The 12,219-nt window shown below is 41.7% G+C and overlaps 1 protein-coding gene across 2 annotated transcripts in view; it reads right to left on the reverse strand.

Moving 5' to 3' along the window:
- Positions 1-1,653: 1,653 nt before the first annotated feature.
- prkcab (protein kinase C, alpha, b) overlaps positions 1,654-12,219 on the reverse strand; it is an 88,764-nt gene continuing 78,198 nt past the window's right edge. For both annotated transcript variants that reach the window (XM_079365700.1, XM_079365699.1), the window contains 7 exons: positions 11,472-11,563; positions 10,598-10,660; positions 9,817-9,955; positions 8,591-8,671; positions 7,514-7,621; positions 6,158-6,298; positions 1,654-3,949 (listed from right to left, as the gene is read on the reverse strand). In XM_079365700.1, coding sequence (XP_079221826.1) covers positions 3,785-3,949; positions 6,158-6,298; positions 7,514-7,621; positions 8,591-8,671; positions 9,817-9,955; positions 10,598-10,660; positions 11,472-11,563 — 789 coding nt within the window. In that variant the 3' untranslated portion in view covers positions 1,654-3,784. The remainder of the gene's footprint in view (positions 3,950-6,157; positions 6,299-7,513; positions 7,622-8,590; positions 8,672-9,816; positions 9,956-10,597; positions 10,661-11,471; positions 11,564-12,219) is intronic.

Consider the following 12,219-nt stretch of genomic DNA (forward strand, 5'->3'; position numbering starts at 1 on the left):
TGTGTGTGTGTGTGTGTGTGTGTGTTTGTGTGTGCGCAGTGGGAAAAGACGGAACGCGCGGTTTGGAAACAAACAGAAACACAAGCTTTACGTCGGTCCTCTATCCAATTAAAACTTTAAACTTTTTGTAGTAGCCTAATATATGTGCACGCATTAAACTGTGGAGTGTGTGCGCTGTTGTGCATGTTTGTGTGGATTACGTGCGCCGTGATCCTGCACCATACACTGTATTTTCTATAACAACGTGAGCACTGGGCTGCATGAGGAATAAACAATTAAGACATGGTGCTGCATTTGCACAGGCCGTGTAATCGGGTTTTATGTCTGTCTGTCTGTCTGTCTGTCTCTCTCTCTCTCTCTCTCTCGCTCTCTCTCGCGCACGCACAGCGCGGCACCGTAATACGTTGTACAGATTTGCCGTTTTTACAAGCAGCTCCCATACAATGTAAAGGTGAATGATCGTCACTTGCACCTTCTACAAATAGTTTTTTAATTGATTGAATGTGATTACAAACTTTACATATGCTGATGTGAACACAGCACTCGCCCATATATGGCGAGCTGACAGCTGTCACTCAGCAGGACGCCTGCTCCGGGTCTCTCCTCACACCACAACTTCACTTCTCTCCTGAGGCCGTTATTCCTTTAATCCTGCCTGTTTCTGCTCTCTATCACATTTAACAGGTTCAGAATAATAAGCCAGTGGACCATTATATGTAAAGGAATACATGTCTTCTTCCTCTTTATTGACGGGAGTGACACTCGGATCCATGATTTTCTATGTTAAACAGACGGGGATTCAGCGGGACTCCCTTATGTTACGTCACAGCCGAATGCGGAAGTAAAAAGCAAAGACGTGCGAAAACGTACTAAAACGTTTCCAGGAGACCCTGTGGGTTATTAATTTCAGAATTTCTTTAAAAACAGTATTGTTAACGTATTTTCCTATGATTAGTTAAGTTTTGTCTTTAACCTGCAATATGCTCTTTAACGGGTACAACAGTTGTTATAATTATGCAGAACAGTATAAACCAACTTTAAAAAAAACCCTGAGTGTTGGTATTTGTGTGTCCAGAGAAAGAGTATCTACCTTTCCTCATATCTTCCCCTTCTTTAGTCCTCTCATCCAACAAATCACTATGGTGCTGTTCCTTAATACAACCCTAACAACTTCATATTTCTTCTTCTCACCTTTCTTCCAATAGATCAATGATTTCACTTGTTTCAGGCCAGGTGTGTTCTTGTGTGTTCCCAATGGTTGGATAAGCCTTGAGTGTCTGTGCGCTACATTATAAGCCTTAACCACCTCCTGGTCAAAGTGCTCCAGCAACACTAACTTTGGTGAAACGTGTCGATCTAATCTGTTTATAAAGAGTTGCTGGAGTATTTTGACCTCGTCAAGCCTTTTACTCTTCATGCACCTTGGTTGTTGGTGAAGTTGTGCCAGAAATCTCTGCTTCTTTAACCACTTCCTGGGACACAGTGTGGGCGTCTCTGGCCCCCTTATTCTGGGGATGTCGAGGGCTGAAAAGTTTTGGAAAGCCCTGCTTTAATTCATGTAGTTTTGCATCTTAAGAAGCAATAAATGTTGCACTGGACTGCACCCACTTCATACTCATCACTTCCTTTACCAAAATAAAAGCAGAGCGGATGAATATTTTTCATACTTTATTTATACACAGTATCCATCATACCACAATAAACAGAGGAACAAGAAGAATCAGGTAAACAAAAGCAGGGGCACAGAAAAAGAATACACATACAAACATCCCTGTGGCTGTGAGTGTAGCCTGTAGTGGTTCTGTACCCTGACCCGCCTGACATTTCATCATCGGTCATGGGACTGACTTTTTGTTTGTTGGTTTGTTTCTTCTCCTCCAAATAAAGCTTCTCAATGTGAGACATGTAAACATTCACTTTTCTCTAAGCATTAAAAACCTCCTTTTGGTCCAGATGTGCAGCTTCAGTCTACATGTGAAGGAACTAATCAGAGCGCTGCAGGCTGTGTAAATTTGGCAGTTTAATGAAACCTCACTGTTGTAGCTTTGTGTGCCTCTGGAAAAAACAAATACAGCTTGACACACCTGACTGGAAAGAAACAGTTTGGCACCAGGTAACAAAATATAACAGAAGCTTTTTTTTTTTTTTTTTTTAAACAAATATTTTTCTGTTAATAATTCCGCTTAAAGCCAAACAGGTCGGGCTACATTACAGCGAATAAGAGGAGAAGATGATTGGAAAAGTGCAGGATTCTCAGCGGGTGTGTTTGTCTCAATCTGCAAGACTATATGTGGGGTAACACCATGCTCCACACCAGAGAGGGGGGGGGGTCTCTGTAACATGCAGGGGGTCTTTCTCATGCTTAAATCAGGCCTCGCCTCGTGCATGCACACAATATATGCTAGAAAGAAAAGCCGGCTCGAAAAATCCTCTCCGTTTGGATTCATTTTGTTACAGAAGGAGTCGGTCCTGAGACGACCAAGGCAAGAGGGCATTCAGACGTTTCACACGCGGTAGTTGCTGCATATTCGCCATGACACTGAGTAGTAGAAAACAACAGATAAATAGTGGAAACACGTGTAACAAGGTTTTGATGATACCAAAGCTACCAAAGATTCAGCCGCACGTTTCACTTCTCAGGGGTCATCTAAACCTAGAAATGTTCAAACTGTCTACGGTAGTAAAAGCACATTCAGTTGGTAGTATAAAATCTGCGAGTAACTTCTCTTTTTGAAACATATTTACAAAATAAAACGCTCGACATAGAATAGAGGGTTAAACATCTCTCTGAATAAAGCATAACATAAAACAGGAACAAAAAACTCTCTTCAAAACATACAACAGTTATATACTAACATAGTTTATATCATTAATACTAAACTTTACAATGATACCAGACGTGTACTGCATCCTAGAGTCTACTGCTCGTACAGAGTCAGAAAAAATAAGCATGCAACAGTTTTGTGCAATATGGAAAAAGCATCTTGATACTTTTCAAACACTGACTATTTCATCCACCCTTCTCTGACCCCCGTCCTCTATATAACCTGGGCTTTGACATCTTGTAACCGTTAGCTTAATGTGCTTCTGTTTGACCATGTCGAGTTAAAACACTGTCTGTAAACATCCTACAAAACAACAGATATAGAAACAGTCCCTAGTTTGGGGATTTCTTGTATGCTGACATTTTTGGGGGGAAAGCCAGAGAGGATAAAATCATTACAATGAAATGCAAAAGAAATGTTTTCTTCCACTTCTACAGTACTTTGGCACTCGTGTAACAGTATACTTCTTCGTCTTCAGTTGTCGTATATAAATATAAAATACACTATCAGCACGTCAGAAGTAGATAAAGCCAAGACAGAGCAGAAAAATATGTTCCATTCCTGTCGTGCGTTGCAGCTTTTTGCACAGTAAGGTGAGAAACGTGAGCCGTGAGAATGAGATGGAAAAATAGCTTGCTTTCCTTGATATCTAATAAACTGATAAACATTCGTTTACAGGAAAATAACGGCAGCGGGTGTTAAGAAAAAGTAACTAAAGGATACATTATAAGAAACCTGGGAAAATGATGCAAAATATCAGTGCTATGTTCTTTCTCCAGCCAACAGACAAACTGTAGTCTTAAACACTTTTCTACCCTTTCCTCAGTCCTTTCTGCACACACAGATCGATAACGAGTAGACAGAATACTGTAGAGGGTGAGTCTTTAGAAAGCGGGATGTTAGTTGGATTTAGGAAGGATCCTGTAGTCTTTAGTGTTTCCTGCTCTCTCTCTCTCTCCTCATACCACGCTGTGCACGGATGGATGGATGAACTGAGGGTTTATGCAGGAGAAGCCGGCAAACTCGCTCTGGTCGATGTTGGCGATGACCAGCTGGTCGGGAGGAGTGAGCACGGGCTGCGTACGTGTGAAGAACTTGTCGAAGTTTTCTGCTCCCTTGCCGCACTGAAAGAGATTTTTAAAAGAAAGAAAAAACAAGCCGTTAAATTGATCTTTGTGCTGGTCGCTGATGGTGCTGTTGGTTTTTGTAAGTCATAATGGAGGTCTCTATTTATTTTAGTTTGTTTCATAATTAGCAAAAAAAAAAAAAAACACCCTCACAGGAGCTTTTGGTTCTTATTGTACTTTAAGATGCTAACTCTTTGTACAAAAGCCCCTAAATAAGCCAACTGGGAATTTGAGTTTGAACCGGCTTTTCATTAAAAGTCTTTTTTAGCTCCTCAGCTGTTGAAAATGTGGAGGTCCAATGCTTAACCAGGCAGAAGTTGTAATTAAATTAGAAGCCAACCCAAAGAACCACAGAGAAGGTCATCAGCAGCTCTACTTGAGGCTACCATGCGTCTGCAGCTGCTGAATATGTATATGACTTTGTGTCATGCCTGGAACCAGCACGGTCGAGACTCTTCACGGAAAAGGAGACAAATATCTTCAGGAAGGAAAATGCAAAACAAAAACACTCCGGCTGATTGCGACACATTTTTGTCAGAGATATATCAGCATGTCGAGCATTTTCAGCTGCTCTGAATTATTTCAGAAAACAACCTGCTAAGCCTCAGATGGACCTTTTGTTTGCCCGTCCCTCCAGACCAATTAATGACGTAACGTATAAACACACAACTATGATCTGCCTTACAAAACCCTCCCTGCATGGAAGGATCTACTTTTAGAAGCATTCCTCCCCCTTCTGTGACGGACACATCCGCTGTGAAACACTGCATTTATTGTGGCCGTAGAGTGGAAGTAAAGGGAACTCTGCTCTTATGGAGCTATTTTTACTCCTGTGTGTGTAGCTCCGGGCGCTAAAAGCAGTAAAGAGATGGAGGATGCAGGCTGTACAGGGAAGCAGCGGTTCGTGGTGACAGCAGGAGGTTGAGATGTCATGAGTGAGGGGGAGGCAGGTGTCACTTGTAGAGAGGCTGGTGGATGCAGCTGCTGGAGTCCAGCCAGGCTGCATATACCATAACACTGAGCGATTATGAATGAAGATGAAGAGCTACAATATGAGCCCATTCATTCATGCACACAAACCCTGAAACCCTCAGAGAAATATTCACGTGCTAGATGACACATGTGATTTGTTGCGGAGAGCATCATAGCAAGGAAACGATGTGAGGTAATTAATCCTCTTTTAGTGAACTGAATTATCAACCTGTTGTATGCACACTCTCTATGCTGAGGTAGAAACAATCAATTTAACCAAAGGTCGATGTAAAAAAATCCAACCAAAAAACATGATCTTATCTGATGCCTGCTTGCCTGATTTTTCTTTCACTGTTGTCGCATGAAGTCGAAGCAACCGAGTCACTGATTTATGACTAAATTAACAAGTGGACCAGAACAGAGCAGGGCAAAAAGACCTCCCACAGGATGTGTTTCTTGGATTTAATGAAGGGAAAGACTGCCATATTCAATGAAAAGCAAACAGAATTTAATCCAATTATTCTCAAAATCTTGTCCAATAAAAGCATTGCCTCACCAGTGGATCCGATGCACACCAGAGGGGATTTGTATGCTAATCTATCAGTATTTGGAAATAGCTCATTTGCACACTGAAATAGTTTTTGGTCGCCTGCAGTATATCTGATGTATGATGATGATTTAGTCATCTTGTCATCTGACAGGGTTGTGCATGATATTAACAGTAATAACAGTTGAATAAAAGTAGGGGCGCTGGTGGCGCAGCAGCAACGCGCGCATCCCATGTAGCGAGGCTATGCTCCTCGCGCGGGCAGCCCGGGTTCACGTCCGGCCTGTGGCTCCTTTCCCGCATGTCTCTCCCTGCTCTCTCCATGATTTCCGACTCTATCCACCTTCCTCTCTCTATAATAAAGGCCAAAAATAAATCGTTAAAAAAAAAAAAAAAAAAAAAAAAAAAGTAAAAGGAGAGTCACCTTGACACAAACTCTCCCTCTGGTGTTGATTTTGGATCAAGCACTAAGTTGTCGTATTGAGGTCACATCATGAGGAATGATTGAAGTGATGATGATGTACTGCACCATGTGTCATAAACTTTGCTCTTACACAGTCGGACTACCAGCTCAGTTTGATGTTCCTCACTTACTTTGGGAGTTCATGGGTGAAAACAGAGAACAGTATAAACACTCGAATGAGCCCCAAAACGGTACACGACATTTTCACTTGGCATCCACTCACCACTTTGGGTTTAAAGGGCGGCTGGATCTCTCTGTTGGCGAGGCGTTCCCAGTCGATGCGTCTAAAGAAGGCCTGCTCCCTGATGTCTCTCTCGCCCTCAGAGCTGCAGCCGAGACGCTTCGACGGGTGTTTGGTCATCAGCTGGTGAGAGGAGCGGTTAGAAACGTCTTACAGAGGGAGTGAGCTGCTTAAAGGGAATATTTGATTGTTGTGGATAGATTCTTAAAGGAACTATGTCACAGGTTTCCTTGCTCATCAGGAGCTACCGACTGCACCTGGGATGTTCTCCCTCAGCTGATGGCTGATGATGATCGGCTGAGAAGATTTATAGGGAGCTGGAAGTTTCCCTGCTCAGTGTCTCCAGAGAGTCGACACCTCCTATGTTTTCTGTGTTTTGTTTTTGAATGAATATGAACTCAGTTGTGTTTGTGTGTGTTTTGAAAATACAATTTTCTTTAAGCCATGTGTGACTCCTTCCATTCCCCGTCTGTTCACTCCATCCTCTCTTTTTTTTCACTCCCACTGTTTGTCTGTCGTTTTGATGGAATCAGTGGGAGGTTTTAGAGCGCTCTGTTGTTATACTTAAACCAAACTTATTTGGCACCCTGTCTTTCAGATTGTGTTCACTAGTGTGAACATAACAATACATAAAGTCATTTGCATAAATCTCAGAGGCTTTTTCTCCTTACCTGTGGTCACATTATGCAGAGCCACAGTGTCAGTCAACAGCCCTGAAATGACTCTGCCTTTTCATGTCTCTATTTCAGTTTTTATTTTCCACCATGAATCATGTTTGCAAATGAGATGTGAAGCAAACAATATGAGGGATCAGGGTTATTTCTCTTGTCAGCGGCTCTGTGATGATGAATGATCGCTGCAAGTGACTACAGGAAGTAATACCACGAGAAGTGAAGGCTTCGTGTGCGTGTTATTAAAAGACCTGAGACGACTCCTCCTGGATCTTAATTGAATCTTTTCTGGTGTGTAAGTTTCCTCTGAATTCCTCTCAGTAATTATATTTAGGAAGAGCTGTTTTTCTCTTCCTGCAAAACGTTTTGAATTTGACTCATCCTGCACTCAGAGCAAGCGCCAACCTCCGGCCTTGAGAAATGAAGCCAATGCGGAAGTGAAAAGTCCTGTCCTCATGAGGCCAGAGTGTCTCTCTTAAAAAAACGTCATGTTTTTCATCAACAGAGCATACAATGTTATTAACTTTCCAGACAACTTTAGTAAACTGCTCCTTTGTATAACCTAGCAACAGAGGCTGAATTTAAAAATAGAGACGATGCAGCAATCTTCCAACTAAAAAATCAGTGATACTGTTTGCTGTGTAAAGTGTGACTGAGAGACACTTACTCCCTTGCAGATAGACACGGCCTCCTTAGACATGGACTTGGGGTAAGACACGTTGTGCTCCATGATGGACTGGAAGAGCTCGTCTTCGTCCTCTCCGTCAAACGGAGGCTGAGGAGAACAGAGAGAGAGTTTCACACGAGCTTACGTCAAGGTTTAGGTGCGATGATAATTTACAGCTTGAGAGATGTTCTGTGAAAACTAACAAAACACGCAGGTGACAAAGTCGTCACATCTGTAAATCACATCGTCGTGCTCCACTTGAAGATACTCTAGTCTGCTTCTGTAAGGCGGTTTATGTTTCGTAGGTCATAATGAAGTGCTACCAAAGACCAATGCTGTCATATATTTTTCCTCATGTGTGACTGTTTATGTGTTTCACTCTCAGTGAGAGAAAAAAAAATAGACTGTGAAGCTGTTGCCTGGAAACTGGAGATGTTAAAATGAACGTTTATCTTTCTGTCAGTGTCTCCATCCATCTTCATCCAGAGAGAACTTTTTTGTTTTGGTTTCTTTTGTTAAAGAAAAATTATGACCAAGGTTTAAAATCAGCAAAGTTTAGGGTCAGTGAAGGTGATGAAAAAAAACCCCTGAAACAGGCTTCTCCAATGTTCTTAAATTCACTTCTGGTGCTTTTTTCTTGGTTTGATTTTTTTTTCTTGTTGTGGGGGAGCTTTTTATCCCTTTAATGGAGAGACAGGACATTTGATTGAGTTGGAAATGGGGGGGCGGGGGGAAGAGAGTGGGGAATGACACACGGGAAACAACAGATCTTCAGTTTGATCTTTAAAGATTCCCTGAGCTCGAGGTCATGCCTTCAAACTGGTTTTAACCAACATCCAAAAATCAAACAGGAAATGATTTTTGCTTCCTAATCAACTGTTTTCAGAGATTTCAGAATTCCAGTAAGGATAGTTATAGAAAGGTTAGGTAGTAGTGCTTTATAGATGAGCTGTGGGGCGTGACCGGGCGAGCCGGAGTCTCTTTAAGTAATATTCATGTATCAGGGGATCATATCCCGTACATGTGGTGTAATGGGTTGGAGAGATTGTCTCGAGATGATAGAGAACAACATATTACCTGTCCTGCCAGCATCTCGTACAGAAGGACTCCATAAGCCCACCAGTCCACTGATTTTCCATACGGCTGGTACGCTATAATCTGACAGAGACACAAAGGGAATACAATTAAATCTTGTAGAAATCAGAAACACAAACTTCAACATGTCTGCAGTCAGAGATGAGCCGTCACCAGCTTCAGTGACAAACGATGTCTTTATCACTGCTGCCACAAACATTTTCAAACCTGTCTCTTTTCTATCAACACTGCTTGGCTCCAGGTGAGAAAAGACAAATGCTGCAGTGTTACACACGACCCCAGAGAGCTACAGTAACTGTGAACATTTCCATCATCTGAACCCGAATAAAAATCATCCACCATTAAATACAGTCATCTATTTTCAGCTCCCACCACAAAGGCGCTTTCTCGTACCATCCAATTTGCCCTCCTACACCTCCCTCCCACACGCAGTCTACACACTGAGACACACAGTAATAATCATGCACAAGAAAAGAGCTAAATCACAGCTGCACAAGCCATTTACAAAGACAGAAATGCAACTATTAAAACAAACCGTTTCTCTGCTGTGTTAAAGGAAATGCTCCTGCTCTACAATCTACCAGTCAGTCCTGATGCACTTGATCAGAAAATGCAGGTTACTCACCTAACAACACACAACATGTGCAAAAAACGCCAGACTAAACTTGGATATGCTAGCAGAAAGAAAGAACGACAAGCTGATAATAGTTAATTTAGTATGATATGAAATATACAGCAGTGATTTATATTTGTCTTTATGTGTGGAGAAACACATCTAAATAACGTTTCCTCCAGAAAAACCACAATCAACAACATAAAATGTAAAACAATATTTACATCGATTGATTTGACTAGGATTGTTTCAATGTTAAAAATTTGCTTTCGTGACAACCCTGCTGCTTGTAAATGAATCCCTGAAAAAAGTATAACGAAAAATATTGAAGCTTCATAACACATATGATGCCATATTGTGCCTCAGTTTTCAAAATTTAAGGAAGTGTAAAAAAACAAAACAAAAACTGCAGGTAAAATTATAGCCAAAAATGGTTAGACACATTGACCAGCTGTGTATTGTAACAGTTGCTGCTTTTTTATTGGATCAGCTTGGAGGCGGGGCTAAGGAATCAGACAAAACGTTGCTGTTTGAATCCAAAATGAGAAATTATCTTCGAAATAGCCTTACTGTGATTTGTTCGACTGTTCCTCACCTCTGGTGCGATGTAGTCCGGGGTGCCGCAGAAGGTGCGTGTGCTCATGCCTTCATACATGTTCTCCTTGCACATACCAAAGTCTGCAATCTTGATGTGGCCCTCGGAGTCCAGCATCACGTTGTCCAGCTTCAGATCCCTGCAGCAGAGACCCCGTGAGCGTTTGTGTGCATACATTTTTTACCTTTTTCGTTTTGTTTTTGTGACCACTGTGAAACATGCTTCATCTTCCATCTCTCAGCAGTTTGATAACTCTGCAGGACACAACATATACGCAGAGAAACAAACTATTATTTGGCCTCAAGTCAGTGGGTCTTGAAAATATATCTCCCCTGCTTTTCAGCCTCTTTGCTCTTACAGATCAGTCTGTGTTGTTGCTCGTTTTTCCTGCCTCAAATCCTTGTTTTCTTCTCCAATTCTCCACTTCAGGCGGCTATATCTGTCACAGAGGACGTCAGGATGCCACACAAAAAGCTGGTGAGTTATTGGGAGAATGGACTTGAGTGCTGAAGAGGATCAGGGTGACCTCGGTCTCTGTCAAGCATGTCTTCTGATTCTTTAGTATTTAGTCTTTTTGTAGCAGGGAGATAAGTGTGGATATTCTCATCTGTCCAATAGTCTTTCCACATATTCTTCTATGTAGATCTTTTTCTCTGCTATATGATCAATTACTGTACAGTTCACAGCCTTTGTGTGTGTGTCTTGTTTTTCATGTAATAAAGAACTAGAGGTGGATGTGGTGCTCTGTTGCATCAAACTGCTTTCTCTCTGACTCACCCACCTGTAGATGATTCCCTTTCGGTGCAAGAAAAACAAGCCGACAGCAATCTCTGCAGCATAAAACCTGCAAGACAGAGAAAGTAAAAAGGTAACTGCAAATTTTCATAGTCTATATTCTTCAAAATCAGTGGTTTTGATAAACCTATGAAAGGGATTCCCGAGAATCTCTTGCCAAAAGAGGAAATATTCTAAAGTCATAAATATTGGATAAATCTGGAGCTTTAGGGTTCAAAGTGACCAGGAAGTATGAAGTGTGGGGTTTCTGATTTCCCTTTTTATTTCTCGTCATCAATCTAATTACTTAAAGTATTCTATTTAAAGCACCTGTCAGGAACTTTACAGTGCTGTTGCTTTTGGCGCCCTCCTGTGGACAAAGCGAGATAATTATCTCTTTGCTGTTCATGTACATGTATGATAAGTGTATCTGCAAAAAATGCAACTCACAATTATCGTTTGGAGTAGAATTTAAAATGTTGTGTTTCATGAGCTACAGTATCCCTAAATCCCTGGATGTCATACTGATTTGGGAAACTTCTACAGTACGCATCAGACCAGCCTCCTGTGCTTACCGTCTGCCCCAATGCAAAGTGCCAGGTTAAACATCGTAATGACAAGGGGCAGACCGAACCACACAGGGAAACAACCACTTACTTTTAAGATGCTGAAAATCAAATTGAATCACTCCAAGTTAATGCTACACTGTCGCCAGCTGGGCCGTTGATTACTTTCATACTAAAACACCGGAAACCAGCTTAGCATACTGCAAAACAAACAACCCCCCCCCCCCCCCCCCCCCGACTCTACTCTGACCCTCACTTATAATAACACCAACAACAGATGTTTACTGGATAGTAAAGGACCCGCCATGCACTTACACGGCCTGTGGCTCCTTGAATTTTCCCATACGTTGGATGTGATACATTAAGTCTCCCCCATTGATGTATTCCATTACAAAGTAGAGCCGATCCTACGAAGAAAAAGATGTTATTTAACAAAAAGAGCAGCCTTCAATGGATACAAAGGGAGGAACAGTAAATGAGATGATGAAAGAGCAGAATCAGCATGTGAATATAATGTTTGTATTCTCTGCAGCCTTACATATACGGGCTCATACACCTGTATTATATGTCTCTGAGCAGTGAATGTGTTTTTTATTATAAGAGCCCATGAGTCACCGTCTCTACGCACAGATCTGACGTCATTGCAAACACTTTGTATTCAGGGCTGGCCTCAGCTCATTATCAATTTCCTCTGCAGGGGGGCTCCAGAAAAAAGCTCAAATAAACGTACGACTAATACAGACGTGATAATAGATGGAAAAATACAGGAGGACGCTCTGGGTTTGAATGTTGGAGGCTGCAGAGGCAGCTGGTAGCAGGATGATGAAGGAGAATAACGGCACTTTTTAGATCAGATTTAGAAGGGAAATACGGTTCTTGATTGCTGTACTCAAGTTTTCAGGCATCTGAACTTTAAAGGGGCATTTCATCGTCCCACACAGTGTATCCTTCACTTGCATCTTCAAAACAGACTTGTTACATTAGCTCCTATGCTCCTGAGGAAAAGTCTTCATGATTTTTCTTTTGCACCTCCTTCCAGACATCAGGACTTATTTAAATTTGA

Source organism: Symphodus melops (genome assembly GCF_947650265.1).
Source record: "Symphodus melops genome assembly, chromosome: 17".
NCBI classification, from domain to species: domain Eukaryota; kingdom Metazoa; phylum Chordata; class Actinopteri; order Labriformes; family Labridae; genus Symphodus; species Symphodus melops.